Source organism: Neoarius graeffei, chromosome 3 (genome assembly GCF_027579695.1).
Source record: "Neoarius graeffei isolate fNeoGra1 chromosome 3, fNeoGra1.pri, whole genome shotgun sequence".
NCBI classification, from domain to species: Eukaryota; Metazoa; Chordata; class Actinopteri; order Siluriformes; family Ariidae; genus Neoarius; species Neoarius graeffei.
In genome coordinates this window covers 24906797-24931455 of record NC_083571.1, presented here as the reverse complement: position 1 = coordinate 24931455, position 24659 = coordinate 24906797, and the positions used below count along the sequence as shown (strand labels likewise).

The window sequence follows — 24659 nt, the reverse complement described above, 5'->3', positions numbered from 1 at the left end:
ACACTTTTCTTTAAAAGTGAAAAGGACTTTATAGGCTTTACTTTTGGTAGATTATTTGCTTCAAGTGTATTATTTTGGACTTTTTTCTGTAACTAAGCAGTCTCATCTTCATCTCATCTCATTATCTCTAGCCGCTTTATCCTTCTACAGGGTCGCAGGCAAGCTGGAGCCTATCCCAGCTGACTACGGGCAAAAGGCGCGGTACACCCTGGACAAGTCGCCAGGTCATCACAGGGCTGACACATAGACACAGACAACCATTCACACCTACGCTCAATTTAGAGTCACCAGTTAACCTAACCTGCATGTCTTTGGATTGTGGGGGAAACCGGAGCAAACCCACGCGGACATGGGGAGAACATGCAAACTCCACACAGAAAGGCCCTCGCCGGCCCCGGGGCTCAAACCCAGGACCTTCTTGCTGTGAGGCGACAGCGCTAACCACTACACCACCGTGCCGCCTAACTAAGCAGTCACAACACAAAAAACAACAACACACACACACAACACAAACAAAATGGTATGAAGAAACAAAGATGGGTCTGACTTCTTCCTAGCCCAGACTGTAGATTCATGCAGCCTATCAGTGACAGTCATGTCACTTTACACAGTCTAATTACAGAGACTGACACACCCCCTCGATTTGATCTCCATTTGGGCTGATATTTTTTAGACACATCTGTAACATCTGTTTTTCATCACATGTCCCCTTGAAGGTCTACTGGTTTACTGTCAGCCATAATAACTGTCCATAGATGTCCATTACAAATTTGTTTAAGGCAGACTTGTAAATTCATGCCAATGGTAATGCATACATGTCAACCTATACGGAATGTCCGTATTTTATACGGATTTGATTCAATAAACGTAGTATACGGGCGTATAAATAAAGTTATACGGATTCTTTAAAAAAACTTCAATATTTATTTAGAGCTATAATCAATTCCCACGATGATAAAAGCGCGCATAACATTTACAAACGTACTGTACACCACAGACAGCCAGTAAAGAGTCTTATGAAATTGCGCGTTATCTTGTGGTAGTGAGACTTCGTTCCACTTTTGATCATGCTCACACCGCATTGCGAGAATCCCGCCAACCGTGAAGTCATAGACATATAAACATAGACGCCACCTTCTGCGTAGAATCATACGTCATCGTCGCCGCCATATTGGATGTGGCAAAGTGGAGATTCTTCAACCGTCTCTGGTATAGCGTCTAGACAGTAGCCGAGAATAAAGATGCCTCATTCATGTGCTGCGTTTAACTGTACCAACAGGTTTACTGTCCAAACGAGATCACATGGGATTACCTTTCACAGATGAGACTGGAAAAATACTTTTCATTGTATTTGGTCATTATAACGTAATTTTACGAACAGATTTTTCTGACTTTGTGGCTAATATGAAGTCTTGTGCATAATAGCCGCTCGGTGAAATCTGTCTCCAAACAACGAAGTATTTCCTTCGTAACTACGCTGATAACACTTTGTGTTTTTGTCAAACATTGGAGCTTTGTATTCATTCTGAAGGTTTATTGTTATTAATATTGAATAAAAAGTAACTGGGATATATCATTGTTAATTATCATTCAAATTTTAGGTAAATTATTTTAATTTGCATCTTATACAGATTTTATAAGGGAAATACGGATTTTGGAGGTTGGTTATACAGGTTTGATTGACCAAAGGTTGACATGTATGGGTAATGACGCACACTTTAGACATAGTAAACAGAGATTGGATTACACTGAAAAATGGACGTATTCTTGGACCACCGTTCAGCCACTTAGATAAGAAAAGGGACATCTTGTCTTGTGCATATTCCTTTTCATTTGTACTTTTACTGCAGTTGCCTGTGAACTGATCTAACTTTTAGACTAGTGAGTGACCGGCCGTTAGTATCATTAAAGGATGTTTTCCTGGTGATGACTGAAGAACTAGAACATATGGATCTGCAACACCATGTCAGCACTGTGCTGCCTCTTTCGAGCATTTCCCATTGCAACAGCTGTGCCCTTTAATCTGTGTGTGTGTGTGTGTGTGTGTGTGAGAGAGAGAGAGAGAGAGAGAGAGAGAGAAGCTATAGGTCATATCTTAGCAAGATTACGGCATCTGCACTGATCTATACAGTGTCAGCTCTTCTTCTCTCTCTCTCTCTCTCTCTCAACATACACACACACCGTGCATTACAGCCCTACAGAACAGACTGATCCTTGACCGACATACATTATCCCCCTCATCCCATGCTTCATCTCTAACCTGACTTCTCTGGCTATCAAACACTATGAATTATATAAAGAAGAAGTCAGAAACACTGAAACCTGATAGGCTGACGGAGAAGCAGCTCAGGGCTCCTGTAACATGATAAGCTGATGCAGAGGAGCTGAAACATGATAAGTTGTGACTGTTTATTTCAGACAAGGGCAGCTGCTCTGAGCATTTTCATGTCAAGATATCTGGACAATGTCGCACCCAAGCCCTTCCTCATACACCTGTGAGGGTCTCTTGAGATCATACAGATTTGGTTACCCATAATTCCACTTCCTGTGTTGGATAAGAAACATATGATCCCTGCAGAGATGAAACCACCGCAAAAAATATTCACAGGTCGATCCAAAAGCTACATTCTATCTGCTATGAGGAAGTGTGTGTGTGTGTGTGTGTTCATTCTAACACTGTTAAAGCTCTTTGGAAGCAGCAGGGTGCTGGGCTATTTCAGCCTGGCTATTTATGAAGCACTTCCCATCACAGCTGCTTCTGCATTTACCACCGACATACCTCCACAGAAGCAGCCTCTCTGTCTGTCTCTCTCTCTCTCGATAGATAGATAGATAGATAGATAGATAGATAGATAGATAGATAGATAGATAGATAGATAGATAGAGTGGTGCTTGAAAGTTTGTGAACCCTTTAGAATTTTCTATATTTCTGCATAAATATGACCTAAAACATCATCAGATTTTCACACAAGTCCTAAACGTAGATAAAGAGAACCCAGTTAAACAAATGAGACAAAAATATTATACTTAGTCATTTATTTATTGAGGAAAATGATCCAATATTACATATCTGTGAGTGGCAAAAGTATGTGAACCTTTGCTTTCGGTATCTGGTGTGACCCCCTGGTGCAGCAATAACTGCAACTAAACGTTTCCGGTAACTGTTGACCAGTCCTGCACACCGGCTTGGAGGAATTTTAGCCCATTCCTCCGTACAGAACAGCTTCAACTCTGGGATGTTGGTGGGTTTCCTCACATGAACTGCTCACTTCAGGTCCTTCCACAACATTTCGATTGGATTAAGATCAGGACTTTGACTTGGCCATTCCAAAACATTAACTTTATTCTTCTTTAACCATTTTTTAGTAGAATGACTTGTGTGCTTAGGGTCATTCTCTTGCTGCATGACCCACCTTCTCTTGAGATTCAGTTCATGGACAGATGTCCTGACATTTTCCTTTAGAATTCGCTGGTATAATTCAGAATTCATTGTTCCATCAATGATGGCAAGCCGTCCTGGCCCAGATGCAGCAAAAACAGGCCCAAGCCATGATACTACCACCACTATGTTTCACAGATGGGATAAGGTTCTTATGCTGGAATACAGTGTTTTCCTTTCTCCAAACATAACGCTTCTCATTTAAACCAAAAAGTTCTATTTTGGTCTCATCCGTCCACAAAACATTTTTCCAATGAGCCTTCTGGCTTGTCCACATGATTTTTAGCAAACTGCAGACAAGCAGCAATGTTCTTTTTGGAGAGCAGTGGCTTTCTCCTTGCAACCCTGCTATGCACACCATTGTTGTTCAGTGTTCTCCTGATGGTGGACTCATGAACATTAACATTAGCCAATGTGAGAGAGGCCTTCAGTTGCTTAGAAGTTACCCTGGGGTCCTTTGTGACCTCGCCGACTATTGCACGCCTTGCTCTTGGAGTGACCTTTGTTGGTCGACCACTCCTGGGGAGGGTAACAACAGTCTTGAATTTCCTCCATTTGTGCACAGTCTGACTGTGGATTGGTGGAGTCCAAACTCTTTAGAGATGGGTTTGTAACCTTTTCCAGCCTGATGAGCATCAACAATGCTTTTTCTGAGGTCCTCAGAAATCTCCTTTGTTCGTACCATGATACACTTCCACAAATGTGTTGTGAAGATCAGACTTTGATAGATCCCTGTTCTTTAAATGACTCTAATTTCACCTTCAAATTAGCTGCTAATCTGAGAGGTTCACATACTTTTGCCACTCACAGATATGTAATCTCATCTCATCATCTCTAGCCGCTTTATCCTTCTACAGGGTCGCAGGCAAGCTGGAGCCTATCCCAGCCGACTACGGGCGAAAGGCGGGGTACGCCCTGGACAAGTCGCCAGGTCATCACAGGGCTGACACATAGACACAGACAACCATTCACACTCACACCTACGGTCAATTTTAGAGTCACCAGTTAACCTAACCTGCATGTCTTTGGACTGTGGGGGAAACCGGAGCACCCGGAGGAAACCCACGCGGACACGGGGAGAACATGCAAACTCCACACAGAAAGGCCCTCGCCGGCCCCGGGGCTCGAACCCAGGACCTTCTTGCTGTGAGGCGACAGCGCTAACCACTACACCACCGTGCCGCCCCAGATATGTAATATTGGATCATTTTCCTCAATAAATAAATGACCAAGTATAATATTTTTGTCTCATTTGTTTAACTGGGTTCTCTTTATCTACTTTTAGGACTTGTGTGAAAATCTGATGTTTTTGGTTATATTTATACAGAAATATAGACAATTCTAAAGGGTTCACAAACTTTCAAGCACCACTGTAGATAGATAGATAGATAGATAGATAGATAGATAGATAGATAGATAGATAGATAGATAGATTTTTTTTTGATAACTAAAGTTCCTTTGGGATCAAAAGTATATCCATCCATCAATCTATCCAATCTATCAAGGAAAACATTTGGCTTATTTATTAACTTTTCGAATTTTTTAAAAGAAATAGTCCAGCTTGAGCAATCTTCCAGTACTACAAATGATCCTGTAAGAAAGTTAAGTACAATCCTAAACCCAACCTTGAAGCAAATGTTTGTGTGACAGAATTACATTATTTGTTAGCAAAATTAACACTGTAGCTCTACTGCAAAGCTAAAGAAGCACCAGATTTCTCTTGGCTGTGTCTGTTTGTGTGTGAGTGAGTGAGTGAGTGAGTGAGTGAGAGAGAGAGAGAGAGAGAGAGAGAGAGAGAGAGAGGTGATAGGAGGCATACTAACAAACGAAAGAATTAGGGTCAGGGTTTCAGGCAGAGAGACAAAAAAAACTGGGATGGAAATTGATTTGTTCTACTTTCTGCTCAGCAGCCTGACAGACATGTTGTTCAGAATGAAAGACAGAGAGAGAGAAAGAAAATGACCTCCTCATGAATCATTGTCACCAGAAAAAAATGAATGTCGTCATTCAAGAATGCATGCTACCATACTAAATAGAACTGCAGTAGTAAAATAGACAGCGAGCTACATATAGTGTACTATTTAGTATGTAGTTCAGATGTAGCTGAAAATAATCCAGAGTATTAATACCGAGGCCTACAGCTTGAACATCCTACCCTTGAGATATGAAAAAAAGAAACTTTCAATCAGAAACTATACATAGAGCATACTGATACATCTGAGGGAACAGGAAGTAACTGTAACACATTTGCAGCACTCTGACTGTGTGTGTTATCACAACACGAATCGCTTGGCAATTAAATGTATGTTTATGATTAATAATGCATCACAGCACTGCGACTATGAAGGTCTGTATGATTTAGTGATCTGTGTAGATAGTGGCACATAAGTAGCAATTCTATGAGTCTTTATTCTACATTTCAGGGGCGGAAATATTAGAGGCCCAGGGCACACGAATTTCATGTTTGAGCTATTAATTTTTTTTTATCATAGCTACGAAAGCTTAAGTAGCTTTAACAAGCAGAAAAAGCAAGAAAAAACCCTACTCCTTATTGACTTTAGCAAAACAAAAGGTTTCATTTGGCATGCAGTTATGTTTAAACTTAATACGCTTCACAATACGCTTAACTTCTGACTGACACTATGAAAAAGGCATTAAGTAGCTAAGCTAAGTAGCTTGCCATACATTATTACATCATGCTGACTACTATTTTATAGACTAGTATATTAGGTTGCAAGGAATCAGGAACCTGGTGCCACACTTTTTTAACTGGTGTCTACTTGACTCATGTGTCCTCTGCCTACTGTAAAATAACATACTGCCCAGCATGCCATGTGTATAAAAGCCTGCTCCGCCACCGTAATGAGGTTTTTCATAATAATGACTTAATATCTCATAATAGTATCTCATTATTCACACAGTAATTAAGTCATATAATTATGAGATATGTTCTCATTACTATGACAATTTATTTCACAAGTGGGAGCAAAGGGCTTCCATACATGTGAAATCCATGCAAATGTGTAAGGTGTTCAGCAGTACAGCAAGTAAACCATCCAGGTAATTGACCAAAAGGCAGATCAGAAACACAGAACCTGTTTGCTAAGCAGGCTAATTATCTTAGCTAAAGATAGTGATGAACAAAATGCTTTTACGTATAATATTTAAATAATATTGGCTGGCGTTGAGTGGTATATCAGATATATTCCATTCAGCTAGCATGATATTGAACAATTCGAAGACGAGTAGCTGAATGGAATATAACTGATATACCACCAAAAAAAGCCAGCCAATATTATTATCTCATCTCATCTCATTATCTGTAGCCGCTTTATCCTGTTCTACAGGGTCGCAGGCAAGCTGGAGCCTATCCCAGCTGACTACGGGCGAAAGGCGGGGTACACCCTGGACAAGTCACCAGGTCATCACAGGGCTGACACATAGACACAGACAACCATTCACACTCACACTCACACCTACGGTCAATTTAGAGTCACCAGTTAACCTAACCTGCATGTCTTTGGACTGTGGGGGAAACCGGAGCACCCGGAGGAAACCCACGCGGACACGGGGAGAACATGCAAACTCCACACAGAAAGGCCCTCGCCGGCCACGGGGCTCGAACCCAGGACCTTCTTGCTGTGAGGCGACAGCGCTAACTACACCACCGGGCCGCCCCATATTAAAGTTATTGTTGATAAATATTACAAACAATGAATATGTTTATGATATGTATATACATTATTATTATTATTGACTAAACACGTCACGCGCGTAAAATTCCCGCAGGAGCTCCGCGCGACTCCATGGCACGTGACGGCCGCGTTATTTGCGCCTGTCGCCCGCCGCCGTAACCCGACACACGCGCTCACTGGCAATGGAAGGCCATCTACCACACACACACACAACAGGTGACGGGAGAATATTTATAGCCCATAAACGTTCACGCCACTAAAACGGATAGAGCGGCGCGCTTATGGCAAAATTCCCCAAGAGAAATGAACCTGAAGGAAACCCGGAAAACTGACGAACCTCTATCCATTTCTGCGCCTCCTGAAAAGCTGGTCCTGAGCTGCACTCGGTGGCTTCGTGGTGCTCCGGCCCGGGACTGGAACCCTCTTCAGCAGCGCTGGCCATTTCCACACACAGTCCTCGGTACTGTTCTGATCCCCACAGCTGTCTGTCTGTCCTGATCCCCACAGCTGGATCCCCACCGCACTGCCTCTGCGCTCACGCAGCTGCGTCTTACATCCAATCCGAAGCTGGATGCTGACGATGGTGCTGCAATTTCCCCCCCAGCGCACTGCTCACTACCCTGCGACCTAAAAATACAAGGCAGCCAGACGGAGTTGAGCTCTGCGCTCAGCCAATGTGAGGGCTGGAGCCTGAGCGCCCTGCTGTGAGGACAGGAATGCGCACGAAAACAATGGAGGAGTTCCGTTATCGCTCCGATTCTCTCTTCTCTCTCCTGCTACCAAATGCATCTCCACTGGACATGTCGTGCACTACGTAGTGCTCCCTATCCACTATTCTCACACCCTACGTAGTGATTCGGGATTCGACCCTCCTCTTGCGCGCTTCTGGATGGATCCTTGCGTTAGAAAACGCTGCTGCGTCGTTTTAAAGGTTTATAAACTCAGATCACAATCAGTTGCGTAATTTTCCTGCAATATCACCTTTTACAATTGTAGTTTTTTTTTAAAAGTGCATTTAAACTCAGTGTTCGAATATTTGCGCGTTTAGTTTTATACTCCAGCTAAAGGGGTCATACAAGTAAAAAGATTCTGATCACCCAGAACACTCCACATTTGACTCAAATGAGCTCAAGATGCATTTGTTTGTATTTATAGATACAAAATATAGAATAAACCCAGTCTAATTGTCAGAGGCGATTCTAGAGTCTGCTGTGGCCCCAAGCAAAAATTTCCAGGGGGCCCTTCTGACCAGTGTTCATCACCAATATGTTATAAATAATCTGCCACCAACGAGAAATGCATGAAACCAAAGTTTTTTAAATTCTAAATGTGAAAATACAATGGTAAAGAACAATAATAATAATTTAAAAAAAGCCCTCAGGCCCTGACTCTCAGGGGGCCCCAAGCAGCTGCCTGCCTTGCCTGTTCACAAGCTGCACATCTGCCAATTGTAATGGTGCATATAATGGCTCAAGATAATTTAAAAAAAAAAAAAAAAACGCCACACACACAATAGTCCTGTATTAACCTTTTTCTGGTCCGGAAATTAATCATTTATCCCCAGCTGAAAAAGCTGTCCCTAGTTTTATCTTTTTTTTTTTATTAAAAGGCAGCACACAGGTATTCCTACAGTCAGTCAGTGATGTGAAAGTAGGGGGCAGGAAAAAAAAAAGTCTTAAAAGAATTGCAATTCATTTCACATGCAGGCACCAAATGGCTCTGAAACTCTCCTTTAACTTCAAATTCATAAGCATGATGTTCAAGGATTGAAATCCTAAAGTTCTATTGAACACCACTGCAATTTTAGTGATCTGCCCTTGAGCATTCCTGTTAAGGCACTTCTATCTAGTTTTGCAAGGCATTCCAACAGCAAATTATCCTTTTAAATCCATCTTCATCCTGAGCCACAGGATGCCGGCAATTTAGAGACACCAAGGGAGGAAACCAGGACCTGAGCTCAGGATTGACATGGAGCAGGACTCACGAAGGAGCAGCACTATGTGCTGTACTACTATACTGCCTTGAAAGTAAACCCATTATAAAAACAGACTCCTTTACCATACACATTCAGCTATATAAAGACCATAGTGGGGTAAAAGCAGATGTTCTGCTGATTTTTTTTTTTTTTTAAAAACCACTCTATGGACATCTTGATCTTGCCCTTTCAGGATAGCCACCTAGGTTGAGAATCTGCAAAAATGCACACTTGCCTTAAAAAGTACATACACACCCAGCAAACTTTCATTGCATTTATTTATCAGCAGTAGCCACAACAATAGAAGAGGATCCCCCCCAGTAGCAATAAGGGAAAATATTTGAGCTGAACATCACTGAACCCCGTCACTGATTCTCCACTTACAGCTAGATTAGCATAGCACACCACACCAGATTACGCAAGTTTCCTGGTGACATGTACATCCAAAATCTGAGCCAACTGGCAAAGATCATGAGCTGAAAACTGGCTTAGAACTAAACCAAAAATCACAACATGTATCAATTAGGCAACTTGTGTAAATACTACAAATAAAACAGAAGCCTGGCAGTTATGAAGAAAGGCAGATATACAGAAGAGAACAGTGTGCAAAATTCATAAACTGGCAGCTTGTGTGAACTGTGCAGGCTCGATGTGCTCTGGCCTGAAAGGGAGGGGGAATATTTTTGGTCAGTCTGTTGTGGGGACTCTTCTTCAGGCCTTACAGAGTGCCACAGCAGAGAATCTCACTTCCCCCTTCTCTCGCTCTGTAAAGCCACGACACACCTTTGCTGCATCCTACCAAAGAAGAAACAGTCCCTTGTTCAGTTGATAATACCAATCACAAAATAAAAAATTGTGCCAGTTCAATAGAAGACACTACCATGACAAAGCTGTTTGGATTTGTTTCACCATGGTTCACAGGTCCCTTCAGTCTGCCATCTGCAACACAGTGTCCAGAAGCAAGGTCAACATATGCTATATGAAGTGTTTGTCCATGTATCCCTTTCTTAGTTACCAAAATAGGACTGAACATCTTGAGCAAGTGACCTGTTGTGCTTCCAATAAATGCATGCCCTTTGTGCCATTTTTTTTTTTTATGTAAAAATAAAGTTAGGCATATCAGGTGAAAATTCAATCCAAATTGCTTGAAATTGATCACTGAATGCCAAACATTTTTTACAGAATTAAGATGTTTGTTCTTGAGATTACAAATCAGAGATTGAAGAAATGGCTTAATTTTTGGAAAGTTGCTGTAATATGTATTGGGATAACATGGTCCAAAATGGACCTCGTTAATAAAATGATCTTAAAAACAATTGATATTTACATGGAAATTGGCAGGCATATAGACGGTTGTATACTGAAAAGTCTTATTAAAAAAAAAGCTAATTAGGTAAAAATGTTAAATTGGTACACTTCAAAAGTTACCAAATGGATTTATTTGTGCAATATAAAGCTGATCTTAACACAAAGAACACATGTACATAAGCATTGAATGTCAATCAACTTAAAAAAAAAAAAACAACCGTGTGTTCTGTAGGCCTTTGCATTTCTAAGTAAGGCCTACTCATTTATATGAAAAAAAAAAAATTGATTTACAGGTTAAGGCTAACCTCAAAAAAAAAAAAAAAAAGCCACATCCAAAGCCATTTCAATTAACTGAATTGGACACCAATTCCTGGCTTCTGGTTTAAAATATTCCGACCACTAAGCTTAGTTATATTCTAAAATGGTCATTTAGGTGAATTAGTTTTTTTTTTTTTTGGGGGGGGGGGGGGGGGGGAAGAGTAGGTAAAGCTATGAAAAATTCATTTCAGAGTCTGTGAATCATATAAAAACCTAGCTGATGGAAATTTGATGAATACAACAGCAAAAGAACGTCCCTATTTATATATTTAAATAAAAAAAAAAAATCCAGTCAGAAGAGAACCGGACTGCTTTCCTGCGACTCAAAAAGCAGCAGCGGTTTCCTGACATCACAAGGGCAGAGTGTACCGTTGTACCAGCTTCAACCTGCTGTTACTCCCAAAGTACTGAACAGATCTTCATGAAAAATTTCTTTGGAAAGCAAAGACTTTTTAAAATGAATATTTTCTATTGTGAATACTAAGAGTTAAGCAAGTGACAGAGTTGGAAACTTTGAGCGTCTGCATACACAATTTTCATAGCACGGCCAGCGAGCATCTGCAATGCCTAATTATATGGAACAGTAACATCAAGCATGCTCTCCAACTGTGAGATCACCGTGCAATGCAAGTGATGACCTACCAAGTTCATGAACTTGACCGTTTACGTTGACAAAGGTGATGAAGTGGAAATTCACTTTGTCAGCTTCTGGCTGTATCCAAAGGGTTAAAAAAATATATATATATTTTTCAGCATTTAAAAAAAAACAACAAAAAAAAAACAGTTAAGTAAGAATATTTCTTATTGTGTGTATGCATTTCTTACACGACACTGTCCCTCAGCAGCAACATCATCATGAGCTGCCTGGATCGCCTGCAAAAGTAGAACAGGGTTATTCAAGCTCTCGTTCTCAAAGATATAGCAATAAAAGGTCCTTAGGCCTTACCTATTAAACAAACAAAAAAACTAAGACAAAAGTTAAAAAAAAAAAAAGCTGTATTTTAATTTAAAAAAAAGATACACCTGCATAATGATTTTTTTTGGGGGGGGGGGGGGGGAATCAAGCAAAAAAAAAAAAAGAACTAAGCATCTCAGTGCTTGTGTGTTATTCAAGCACCACCTACTGTTAGACCCACAAACTGCAGAGAACAGGCAGGGTGGAGAGACTTTCTAATCAAAGATGAAAAGAAACGCACTTAACCAACCTTCTGGTGTCAAATTTCATTTTTTACTTGTACTGCAGAAGTACCTTATTTTGCTCCAGCTGTTTGGCTCGTTCATCAGGAGACAGTCCTGCTGTTTCATCTAGAAATTTCTTCAAGGTAGAAGCACCTTCTAAGGAAGAAATAATGTTTAACAAAGGCTTTATATATTTAAAAAATAACCGCCCCCCCCCCAGTGACTTCCTCCTGCCAGAAGTGCATGAAATTGCAAAGTGATACTGCAGCCATATTACGAAAGCAAAAAAAACCCAAACGGTGCCACCCAGAATGCACCATTTTCACAAACCTGTGTCTGACTGGTTATTAAATCAGAATTAAGGGCTTAGAATACAATGTAGACCATCCTAGATTGGCCTGGACAATAAGACAAGCCTGACTAAATCTGAACCAAGCATCTAATGAAATGCAGCGGTTACCCAATTTTGAGATAATCAGAAGTGCAATGAATTGTGAAAAGAAATTCCTGACCAAAACTGAGCTTGTCCTGATTGTTGGCCACGGCATGCAGTAATCCGACAGTCCCACAGGAGTTCACCACCGTCTGGCTCAGAAAGTAGACATCCTTGCACGGGTCAACTGACTGCTTGGAGCGAAACTCTTCATGCTGAAGAGACATTTAATTATTTAAAAAAAAAAAAAATTCAGGAACACAATGCAACATGTATTTAAAAAAAAAAAAAAAGGTGACAAAACCACCACACTTAGAGACCTGTTGTGTCAACGGGAAGAGAAGCATCAGGGCACAGCAGGGCGTGGGCACTCCAGTTATGGCATCATCCTCCAAACCCAGCACATCCACAAAGCGCCAGTCTGGCTTCACACCCAGCTTACTCAGCACCTACACACACACACACACACACACACACACACCAGGAACTCAGCATCATTGGATCACAGACATCACTGCATCATCAGGCCATGATGTACTGACAATTAACAGACCTTCATATCTTACAATCTGAAGCTCAGCATCAATAAGGCTATAGCCAATAAAACCCAATCTTGTGAAATTGATCAGAAATGAAGCTTTAATTCAAAACAACCTGTCAGTTTTACTGTTTTGTAACCGAGCAGGTGGCTAAAACCCGAGCCTACGCCCATTCAGAGGAACAGTAGTTTTCGCGTCATATAGAGAGAAAAAAAGAAAAGCTCTGACCATGATTCAGCAGTCTCACCTTGTTCAGCATCTGAAACAACAAAAATACACAAATATATGTGAGCAATTTCTCTAAAGAAAGTGAACGTCATAGCCGCTGTATAAATAAATAAATAAAACCACCACCACCATTCACAAACCTCAGGGTTTATTTCCATTGGTTTCCACTCCATGGTCATGGCTGAATTTTTATTTTATTTTTTCCTCTCCTTTGTCTTTTTTTTTTTCTCTTCAGCAAGCTAACAGGCTAATGTACCCAACCTAACAGTCCGGATATTTAAAACATAAACCGTGCACGCGCCTGATAAACGGCCGGTCACATTCCATTTTCTCCAGACTGAGGGGTGTGCGCTTCCAAATGCGTTTATTTCAATTGTTGGGTTTTTTTTACGTGTTTCAACCCGTCAAGCCTTATTTAAACACGGTTTAGCACTATATTACTTTATTTCAATTCGTGTAAATAAATATCTGGGGGGAAAAGAACAAAAAAACACCCTACTCGGAGTGAAAATAGAACAGTCCGCGGGTCAGATGATTCTAGAAACTGCCAGTAACATCCAGAAGCGACTGAATCACTTCATATACTGTAGGGTTGTTTTACAATCAGGGTACACAAGCTAAAAATCACATTTAACACTTATTATCTTTAATATCAAAAGGCTTGACTAAATAAACTTGGTTGTTTATTGTAGCCCTGTGATAGCTCTATTTACCATGCAAAAAACAATTTGGTGATAACGTTATTTTTGGTGAATGTATGGCAATATGTGTCATATTTAGCAAAATTACTCGTGTCATTTAGAAAAAGTGCTTTTTTGACCACAGGGATGCACTTAAATCATTCTTTAGACCATAAAACAAATATTTGGTTCCATATCATTGGAAACATAGTTAAGTTTTAATGTTGAATGCCAGGAAGTTTTCAGACTATTTTGATCAAATTAGTGTCAAAAAAATGTCCTCTCCGAGACAGCTAATTTTTCAATATAAAATAACATATCTAAAATGATTATTTTCATCCTAAAATGTGGTCAAGATATTGGGACATAAATATTAGAGACAACTAACACAAAGCTTACAGCCTTATATTTAAAAGCACTATGGAAGTAGTGGATTCTGAATTGTCAAAAAAAAAAAAAGTTTCTCCCATCTTATAGCAGATTACACAAAACTACCATACACACATGTCAAAAAATTACCTGAAATCTGTTCTTTAACTTGTCCTTCACTTGAAAACTGCTACAAGAACCAGTTTGAATCAATTTGAATTTTGGACCCCTGTGACACAAACTTTGTACCCTGATTGTAAAACAACCGTATATCTAATCAATATTTAACCTCGTATCATTCTGTGGGGGCGGCACGGTGGTGTAGTGGTTAGCGCTGTCGCCTCACAGCAAGAAGGTTCGGGCCCCGGGGCCGGCGAGGGCCTTTCTGTGTGGAGTTTGCATGTTCTCCCCGTGTCCGCGTGGGTTTCCTCCGGGTGCTCCGGTTTCCCCCACAGTCCAAAGACATGCAGGTTAGGTTAACTGGTGACTCTAAATTGACCATAGGTGTGAATGTGAGTGTGAATGGTTGTCTGTGTCTATGTGTCAGCCCTGTGATGACCTGACGACTTGTCCAGGGTGTACCCCGCCTTTCGCCCATAGTCAGCTGGGATAGGCTCCAGCTTGCCTGCGACCCTGTAGAAGGATAAAGCGGCTAGAGATAATGAGATGAGATCATTCTGTGGGTTTAACCTTCTCCAAAAAGTCTATGTGTATTTAAATTTGTTGTAACTGCTGTGAATGTCAGGCTTGAATATTAAATTAGGCCTTGTGAAAGAATACTGTTAATTAAAGAGACCATGACAATAACGCTGGCTGTAGGCACTGATTATAGCTTGTGTGATTTACAAAATGCACAGTAAAATACTCCAGTGATGCACATCAGTGCATAAAAGATCACAAGACTGCAAAACATCTCTGGAGAAACATTTCTGACACAGTTTTGCCCTTTGTAATACGAGTATTAATAGCAAGTAAGTCAGTGAGTTTCATGCAAGTTCATTTAAATATGGCAAAAAGTATTCCTTCTGAGCAGCTAACTCACATCACATTAAACTAAGAAGTCAAATGTTCAAATATTTAAACAAGAAAGTTGATTTAAGACTTAAAAATGTGTTTTTGTATAAATTATTATAGACTCGATACATAAACTGGGCTTGTCAGGAATTGATACTCTGATCTCATTCACAGAAGGATGTGCAGGCATCTGTGAGTATACAGTGGTGCTTGAAAGTTTGTGAACCCTTTAGAAATTTCTATATTTCTGCATAAATATGACCTAAAACATCATCAGATTTTCACACAAGTCCTAAACGTAGATAAAGAGAACCCAGTTAAACAAATGAGACAAAAATATTATACTTAGTCATTTATTTATTGAGGAAAATGATCCAATGTTACATATCTGTGAGTGGCAAAAGTATGTGAACCTTTGCTTTCAGTATCTGGTGTGACCCCCTTGTGCAGCAATAACTGCAACTAAACGTTTGCAGTAACTGTTGATCAGTCCTGCACACCGGCTTGGAGGAATTTTAGCCCGTTCCTCCATACAGAACAGCTTCAACTCTGGGATGTTGGTGGGTTTCCTCACATGAACTGCTCGCTTCAGGTCCTTCCACAACATTTCGATTGGATTAAGGTCAGGACTTTGACTTGGCCATTCCAAAACATTAACTTTATTCTTCTTTAACCATTCTTTGGTAGAATGACTTGTGTGCTTAGGGTCGTTGTCTTGCTGCATGACCCACCTTCTTTTGAGATTTGGTTCATGGACAGATGCCGTGACATTTTCCTTTAGAATTCGCTGGTATAATTCAGAATTCATTGTTCCATCAATGATGGCAAGCCGTTCTGGCCCAGATTCAGCAAAACAGGCTTGAACCATGATACTACCACCACCATGTTTCACAGATGGGATAAGGTTCTTATGCTGGAATGCAGTGTTTTCCTTTCTCCAAACATAACGCTTCTCATTGAAACCAAAAAGTTCTATTTTGGTCTCATCCATCCACAAAACGTTTTTCCAATAGCCTTCTGGCTTGTCCACGTGATCTTTAGCAAACTGCAGATGAGCAGCAATGTTCTTTTTGGAGAGCAGTGGCTTTCTCCTTGCAGCCCTGCCATGCACACCATTGTTGTTCAGTGTTCTCCTGGGCCCTGTACTACGAACGGAGGTTAACCTACCCAGAAGTAACCCAGGGTTCCCCCGCTAAACCGGGGTTGACAAAACCTGGTTATCTTGTTTGGGGTTAAACGGTACTACGACGCCAGTTATGAAGTTGATTTGTTGAACCTGGTTTAACCTAATCAGGGTTAATGCGCGTTCACGTTAAAGGAGAGGTTATCAGCGCAAATCACCACTGTTCACAATGGCACGGTCGCCGTACTTCACGGAGGAAGAATGCGCTGTCATAATGCAAAGCTACGAGGAGTTCAAAACAACATTAAGAGCAAAATCTAACACCGCGGCTGCCAATAAGGAGGATGAAGCTTTCTCTCATCCTATACTTCTGTTCTGGATGAGAGAAAGCTTCATGATCAATCACAAGTCACAGAAAATGGTCCTTCGACGTGGCCCCAGTCATATATAGCTTGTTTAATGTCCGAAAAATCCTGAATAAAATTTGGTAAATTCATGGAGTAGCCTACTTAAGCTGATATGTGCACAGAGTCACATGAATTAGGATGACTGACTGTTCAGTCCCTTTGACTAAGTTGGTGTATGTCCTGTGAACATTTCAGAGGCAACAGCAGTGCCAAACGCACCTAGCAACAGGTGAAAATGAAATATAAAAACATCATTCATAATGGGGTGTGTGCGCGTGCAAGCAAGCATTCATTTGCCTTTTATTTATTCAAGTTTTATCTGTTTGCCTAATAGTTCAAATTGTTTTGTATATAGTTTATAATGTTGTGTGATATTAATGATAATATTGTGGGAAAACTACTTTGCACGGACGTTCATTTAATTTATTCTATCGTCATTTTGTTTGTTCTATTTTTGTGTATTTTATTTATTTATCTGTTTGTCTAGTTGTATCTATTTTTCTAATAATAATATTTTTTGCATTAATAGTTTGTTTTTTCCTATTAAAATAATCTTGTGTTCTTGTTATAACTTTATCTATTTATCTGACTGTTTAGTTGTATCTATTTTTGTTACAATTTCAATATTTTTAATATAGAAAGTTTGTTTTTTTCTATTAAAATGTTCTTGTGTGATAACTAGTTGTGTTACATTTATTGTAGTTGTATCTATTTTGTATCTCAGACTTAAATATTTTTGTAAAGCAAGTGTTTTTTATAAAATATTCTTGCGTTCTTGGTAACTATGTTCTTGAGTGGTTTTTTTTTTTTACAGAAAAGCCGTTCTGCATGGACATTCATTGAAGCCCTCATTGTTTTTTAATGGTTATTTATGAGCGTTTAGGGGTTACAATAATGTAAGTCTAGGTTGCTTTATATAAAAGGTATGTCCAGAAATATTGATGTCACTGTCTAAGCAGAGGGATCTGGCTTCTTTAGACGCTGTCTTCTTAAAACTGAATAAATATTTAAAAAGAGCCAAACGAGCCAGTCTTTTGAACGGCTCTTTTCAAAGAACGGATAACAAAGATGCGGATCCCATCAAAGAGCCATAAATCCCATCTCTAATCTGCGCTCCGATATCGCACGGGTCATCCAGGTACGCTGGCATTGTCTCTAGAGGAAATGTCGGTGGAGAGGTGGTGTTTAAAAAGGGTGTGGTTAATCGGAAACCTCGGGTTAACCAAGAACATAACCTGAGACGAGCAGGTTTGAGATGCAGCGTAAGTTGCCATGGCAGCATACCTCGGTTTGAACATAGCCAACTTTCGTAGTATGGGTTAATCGGGAAGTTACGCTGCACGTGATCAAGTTACTCTCGAAGTTACCCTGGTAAGCCAGAAAACCCGCTTCGTAGTACAGGGCCCTGATGGTGGACTCATGAACATTAACATTAGCCAATGTGAGAGAGGCCTTCACTTGCTTAGAAGTTACCCTGTGGTCCTTTGTGACCTTGCCGACTATTACATGCCTTGCTCTTGGAGTGATCTTTGTTGGTCGACCACTCCCCGGGAGGGTAACAACGGTCTTGAATTTCCTCCATTTGTACACAATCTGTCTGACTGTGGATTGATTGAGTCCAAACTCTTTAGAGATGGTTTTGTAAACTTTTCCCGCCTGATGAGCATCAACAATGCTTTTTCTGAGGTCCTCAGAAAAATTCCTCCTTTGTTCGTGCCATGATACACTTCCACAAACGTGTTGTAAAGATCAGACTTTGATAGATCCCTGTTCTTTAAATAAAACAGGGTGCCCACTCACATCTGATTGTCATCCCATTGATTGAAAACACCTGGCTCTAATTTCACCTTCAAATTAACTGCTAATCCTAGAGGTTCACATACTTTTGCCACTCACAGATATATAATATTGGATCATTTTCCTCGATAAATAAATGACCAAGTATAATATTTTTGTCTCATTTGTTTAACTGGGTTCTCTTTATCTACTTTTAGGACTTGTGTGAAAATCTCGTTACGTTCACACTGCAAGGCTTAATGCTCAATTCCGATTTTTTTGTGAGGTCGTTCACATTAACAAATATATGCGACTTGTATGTGATCCTCAGTATGAACGAAAAGCGACCTAAAAGTCTTCCGCATGCGCATTGCAGGATACGATGACGTCACACGCAGTGAGCATGGCCAGTGTTTACGGAAGTAAAACCGCCCGGTTGCGGTATGACTCATCCAATCTAGCTTGAATAGCTGTATCCCCCCAAATGGAAATCAGCTCCCTAACCTCTGCGTCCTTCCATTGAGAAGATTCAGAACCTTCACAGCCCGAAGCGTCCCTCGCATTGATGTCATGCGCAGGGGCGCAGATACGTTTTTTGAACTGGGGGGGACAAAAAACTGGGGGGGGACAAAGCTGCCAGCAAACCAACCCCAACCCCGATATGCCTGTCAAACTTGTTGTGGGTTACTATAGCAACCAAGCTCGAGCTCGCAACCTGTGCAGTCTGCGCAGCTCAACCAACCGAATATCAGTCTTTGTTTTATGTGAATTGTTGCAACTATGTATACACTGCTGTGCACCTCAATAAACCAAATGGTAATTAGTCTTTTGATTTTTCCGTGAGGTTTGCCTTATGCAAAGTGGGGGGGGACCGAACGAAGTGAATTTAAATCTGGGTGGGACAAATCCCACCCGTCCCCCCCTCTATCTGCGCCCGTGATTATGCGCCATATTGTTGTAACTTTTTTTGAGAGACCCGCCGCCTACTTCAGCGCAGAATAGTGATGTTTGTGGCTTGTTGATGACGTGTAAGTCGGATGAATGCGACCTGGCGGTTCAGACTGAAGTCGCATATGAAAAGAGCGGATAGGAATCGGAATTAGGACCACATATCCAAACGGCCTGGGTCGGATTTGAAAAAATCGGATCTGTGTCGTTCATATTGTCAAGAAAAGATCGGATACAGGTCACATATGGGCGAAAAGATCGGATTTGAGTCACTTCAGCCTGCAGTGTGAACGTAGCCTCTGATGCTGTTTTTGGTCATATTTATGCAGAAATGTAGAAAATTCTAAAGGGTTCACAAACTTTCAAGCACCACTGTAGGTATTCGTATGGGGCCGAGTAAAATTAAGGATTAATTTCACGAGTGATTTCGAAGGTTTGAAAATCCATACGATTACTTGTTTATAATATACAGGGCCAAATTCATACTTCGGAAGCCATTCAAGTTCACAACATTTGTCATTCACGTTTTCTGAACCAATCAGGGCGCGAGACTATCTTGCACGTTTGAATCAGTTTCTAAAGCGTCTTTCATCATGACACGGCGACACGACACGAGGATTTTAAAAGTGGTTTATAAAATTTTATTGGAACTTCTTTACAAACGCTGATTTGCTAAATGCAAGAAAACTCTGTGCTTGATCTAAAAGGAATTACAAATATCATTCATCGTTAGAAATTTAACCAAGTAACCAAGCAACGAACTGGCCAATAGCATTTCAGAAATACAGCCCCGTGTTACGGAAAAAAAGCCCTCCTTGATTGACCAATCAGAATTGAGTAATTTGGTCCTGTGTATTATAATTTCGAAAAAATACACGACAGCGACATCTACTGGACACATGGTTGTCAACAAACTGTTTCTGACTGATAAAATAATTCGTGTTTGCCATCAAATTTACCGTTTTAATTAGAGTTCTTCGAAAAATAAAAAAAATATATACCATATTTTATTGTAAACAACCACAGAGTATTGGTGCTTCGTATCTGAGATTAACTTTTAATCTGTAGCCTATATTTCTGAATAGAAGTACAAAAATTACTTTTATCAAATATATTTTAGGGAATTCTATACTGGTAAGTAATTTATATAATTAATTATATCTAGAACTAAGGAACACGCACCACGAATAAAGATAAAATCTTATTACTTTCCTGCAGGCGTTCAAATATACACGTGGCCGGTTAGCTCAGTTGGTTAGAGCGTGGTGCTAATAACGCCAAGGTCGCGGGTTCGATCCCCGTACGGGCCAATTGACATCTTTTTTTTTTTTTTTTTTCCAACCATAGTATGGCATCTGCATGTAAATAGTATTTCATGACAAGCCAGAGGACTGGATTGGTTGTTTTATAGGATATTACGAAAGAAAAACAAAGGCAGCCAGTTTTATTTACTGGTCATCTGAAAATACCTGTGCTGGAACTTCAGCCATTAATTGTACTACCTCCTGCATGTCTCTGTCGGGCGAGTTTTCTACCATCTGAGTCAAGTCCTCTCAGCTATCACAAGCTGTCAGACAGTAATGCCTGTGTCTCTGCAGGCCTCTTTTCCATTTCCTAACAATACACCATTAGCTTCATAAAGTGGTCAAAATATGCATGATATTATCGTTTCCACACAGGCCAACTGATGGTTAAGAGGCCAATTAATAATCGTTTTCCATATAGTACCAATACATTGAAGCTGTGTGGACAGTGTGACTGGTTTGAGGTGGGTTACATTACATTACATTACATTACATTACATTACATTACATTACATTACAGGCATTTAGCAGATGCTCTTATCCAAAGTGATGCACAATGCATCACTGGGGATGCCTGGGGAGCAGTTGGGGGTTAGGTGCCTTGCTCAAGGGCACATCAGCTATTCCTGCTGGTCCAGAGAATCAAACTGGTGATCTTTTGGTCCTAAAGCCCCTTCTGTAAACTTTAGGCCATGGCTTTCCTGCAAAATCTTATAAGATCTTTAGTACGGTGGAGTGTTTGCATGAGTGTCAGTTATGCTATTGTGTCAGTTGCCTTATTCCCTCTCTCCTCATACGCACACTGAAAAAAAGTCCATAAATCGATGAGCATTCAAATAAACGAAGCAATGGTCAATGCAAACTCCACACAATGTTGAACACAGTGGTAAACTGAAAATCATTTTAAATTCAATCTGAATTTAAAATGATTTTCAGTTTACCACTGTGTTCAACATTGTACCATATTACAGAAAATACTATAAGTTATGTCTGTTGCAGCTTTGCTTCGTACATTTCTTAGATTTATTTGTGGTCTTAATTAATTGAGGCTATGCACTGAGTTCACCTGACTGATTCTAAATATTTTCTTTCTATGGATGGTGCATTGCCTCGCAGCAGGAAGGTTCCAGGTCCGAACCTCAGAGTTGACAGGGGCCTTGCTGCATGAAGTTTGCATGTTCCCCTCCACATCTGCAAGGGTTTAATCTGGATGCTCAGGTTTCCTCCCACAGTTCAAAGACATGCAGATTAGATAAAATACCCAGCCACTGGGGTTGCACAAGCCAGTGCATACTTAGCGCTGGTCCCAAGCCTGGATAGACTGGGGAGGGTTGTGTCAGGAAGGGTATGCGGTGTAAAAACCTGTGCCAAATGAAATATGTGGATCAGGATCCATTGGGGTGACCCCTAAAGGGAGCAGCCAAAAGAAGTTGGTCCATCATCCTCTTTGCACTGTATACACACTCAAAGGCTTTATACTGGTACAGTAAGTGCTGTCGTTCATTTTCTTTTTTACTACTGCTAAAGCCCTAAATCTGAATCTTTGTGATGCATTTAGATACATACATAATTCAGAATATAGATCTGCATTACTCCGACATACATTGCCAAACATGTAATTGTTGTTTAGTGATACTATTTAAAGGCTTATCAGTTAATGTGAAAGTCATACCAGATGTCCATGTATTTTGAATTTTGGTCATGCAGTGGACGATTTTGGTTATATCTGAATTGCAGCTTGGAGCTTTAATGTTTATCTTGATGTACCTATGTTACAGCATTAGGTGGAAGGTAGTTGTAAGGGGTGTACAGAAACTGTGTCAAGTAGATCCAAGCTTTTGGATGACTATAAGTTATAGCGATTGAGCGACATGCTAGCATAGATAAACACAAAGGCAACAGTTAAAGCACAGGTACCTCTTCACTTTTATCATTTTTCCATGAAGCTTCATCACCTAAAGATGACAAAATCTCTGCTGCAGAGCACTGTAAAGTTTATCATGCAGTCAAACATGACCAGTCATACAGGAGTGTTGACTGTGGAATAAAAGTTGACCAAGAGATCAACACTGACTCATCCATAGCAAAAGGGGTGACAGGAAAGGCCAAAAGTATCAAAAATAAACATCATTATTATCTGGTAAGTGCACCAGAGTCTTATTATGTGTTATGGGTTTGGGATTATTTTTCCGGTTTTGTCTTGGCGTCAATGAATTTTGCAAAGTGTCATCCTTTTCAGTGTGATGAAAATAGCCACCCAATGACTAACATACGGGCTTCATCAAACATGGTGGTTTCAAGATGGTAGAGTGGTGAGATACAACTGCTCGTATGTGATCGGAATCTCAGCAACCTCCATTAAAAAAATCCATCAAACATCTTTAAACATTATCAGTAGGTATTTATAATAAAGATTAAAAGTTCTTAGAACGTGTGTGAAAAGACTTTTGTGCTAAATGATCATAAACCTCACAGTGATAAGGTGATGGAACAGGTGGCCAAGTGTCTTATCAAGCGGCAGCCATATTTAACTGAGAAGGGGTCTGATGCAAATTGTGGTGGATGGGAGACCAGTTTAAAATATAAACTATCTAACTACCGCACACAACTGAGAAAACTGGGCTGCTCAGAGGCAACTCTTTAAAACAGAAAGGTGCAGTGTAGCCTTTGGTGTCAAAAAAGTATAGAGAGCTGAGGTGAATTTTTACCTGGCCTACCCATCAGCAGGAACTGAGGAGAGTCTGGGGGCCATGCAGAAAACTCTACTCTTACATGTAAAGAAGAGGAACAGCAGAGAGGTTGTGAAACTCAAGATGGAAAAGGCTTTTGGATACAGTTTACACCAGTGGTTGACTTTAAATTAAAACACAGGGGCTGAATTAAGATACCAATCAAGAACATTTCTTATCAGTGTCATGACGTAGATGCTGGACGAGAGCATGTCATGAAGGGACTCTGTATCTCCTTGAGCGAAGGTCCACAAAATCTTGTGCAGGAATATGCGGTATGTACATGAATGTATTTCATTTTTTTCTCCTAGTTGATCATTTAAGCTGAAATGATTCATAGATTAATATAAAATATTTGGTCTTTTTCTATTAAATGTCCCTCTTGTTTCCTATCATTATAAAATGAATAGAATGTTTGTTGGTTGCTGCATGAGGGATATACAGTGTCATGTAGTCTTTGAAATAAACCCTGACAGGGTGATGCAGGACTGTAATAATGACTGGCTGTCTGTACATTATCCATCTTATTACAGCTACTTGCTAAAGTAATCAATAATCAAAAAAGCTTGAGCTATCGGCTCATGGGTTGTTTTTTTTCCCATTTCTGTTTCCGGTTGAGAGTACATTGTGCGCATTCTGGCTGCCGCTTCTCACCGGAGCTTTATTTTATTTTTACTTTTTTTTCTGTGTTTGTGTAGTTTGATGTTTGAGTGTTTTGTCCGCCGGTTAGATTAGATTCACTTTATTCATCCCACAGCGGGGAAATTCACGTGTTACAGTAGCAAGACAATGTCAAACAGATAACAAATAAAACTGAAATAAAAATTAGACAAATGAAGGATTAAATACAAAGGGCTATTTGCATTATCTACCGTGAAAAAGTATAGAAAAATTGCCTTATTGAGAGGCTTGGAAAAACTGCACATTACAGGTAGACTCTGTGTGTATATATATATATATATATATATATATATATATATATATATATATATATATACACACACACACACACAATGTGGTTGTAGTGTAGCTCCGGACCCAGTTTTGGGCGTCGGTTCCCTCCAGGCCTTGGTTCGCCGTGGGTGATGCCTGTGCTCCCAGCTATGGACTTCAGTGACCTCGTTGCTCATATTAACATCGTGGTTGTCCAGCGCTCTGTGCTTTAGTGCTTGGCGTGATGTTCCGAGCGATGTTG

At 40.3% G+C, this 24659-nt stretch overlaps 2 protein-coding genes and 1 non-coding gene across 13 annotated transcripts in view; 1 reads left to right on the top strand and 2 right to left on the bottom strand.

Annotated features, from left to right (window-relative positions):
• Positions 1-7871, bottom strand: part of limch1a (LIM and calponin homology domains 1a) — a 169631-nt gene extending 161760 nt beyond the window's left edge. For 4 of the 9 annotated variants that reach the window (XM_060916536.1, XM_060916539.1, XM_060916537.1 and 1 more), the window contains exon 1: positions 7472-7870. In XM_060916536.1, coding sequence (XP_060772519.1) covers positions 7472-7576 — 105 coding nt within the window. In that variant the 5' untranslated portion in view covers positions 7577-7870. Of the gene's footprint in view, positions 1-7471 lie in introns of all 9 variants that reach the window. The other 5 variants (XM_060916541.1, XM_060916540.1, XM_060916533.1 and 2 more) reach the window with 4 other exon arrangements.
• Positions 7872-9369: 1498 nt separating this feature from the next.
• Positions 9370-13378, bottom strand: uchl1 (ubiquitin carboxyl-terminal esterase L1 (ubiquitin thiolesterase)). Of its 3 annotated transcripts, none has more exons than XM_060915846.1 (9): positions 13255-13378; positions 13115-13145; positions 12668-12796; positions 12427-12562; positions 11985-12070; positions 11561-11608; positions 11378-11447; positions 9990-10048; positions 9370-9904 (listed from the first exon to the last, which is right to left on the bottom strand). In XM_060915846.1, the coding sequence occupies exons 2-9, from the start codon at positions 13115-13117 to the stop codon at positions 9821-9823; spliced, it is 615 nt and encodes a 204-aa protein (XP_060771829.1). In that variant the 5' UTR covers positions 13118-13145; positions 13255-13378; the 3' UTR covers positions 9370-9820. The 3 variants fall into 3 exon arrangements, with proteins under 3 accessions (XP_060771829.1, XP_060771827.1, XP_060771828.1); XM_060915844.1 differs by having other exon boundaries at positions 13134-13145; XM_060915845.1 differs by having other exon boundaries at positions 11985-12067; positions 13134-13145.
• A 7289-nt stretch (positions 13379-20667) lies between these two features.
• trnai-aau (transfer RNA isoleucine (anticodon AAU)) lies at positions 20668-20741 on the top strand. The gene has a single exon. It is a non-coding gene; the product is annotated as a tRNA-Ile (tRNA).
• Positions 20742-24659: the final 3918 nt, after the last annotated feature.

What these genes read in the sequence shown, in the direction of transcription:
- uchl1 (XM_060915844.1), bottom strand. Translation starts at nt 13,293, where the DNA reads ATGACCATGGAGTGGAAACCAATGGAAATAAACCCTGAG. An exon ending in AACAGCTGGAGCAAAATAAG is followed by an intron (nt 11,609 to 11,984) that starts GTACTTCTGCAG and finishes CTACTTTTGCAG; the next exon opens with GCGATCCAGGCAGCTCATGA. An exon ending in CTGCTGAGGGACAGTGTCGT is followed by an intron (nt 11,448 to 11,560) that starts GTAAGAAATGCA and finishes CTTTGGATACAG; the next exon opens with CCAGAAGCTGACAAAGTGAA.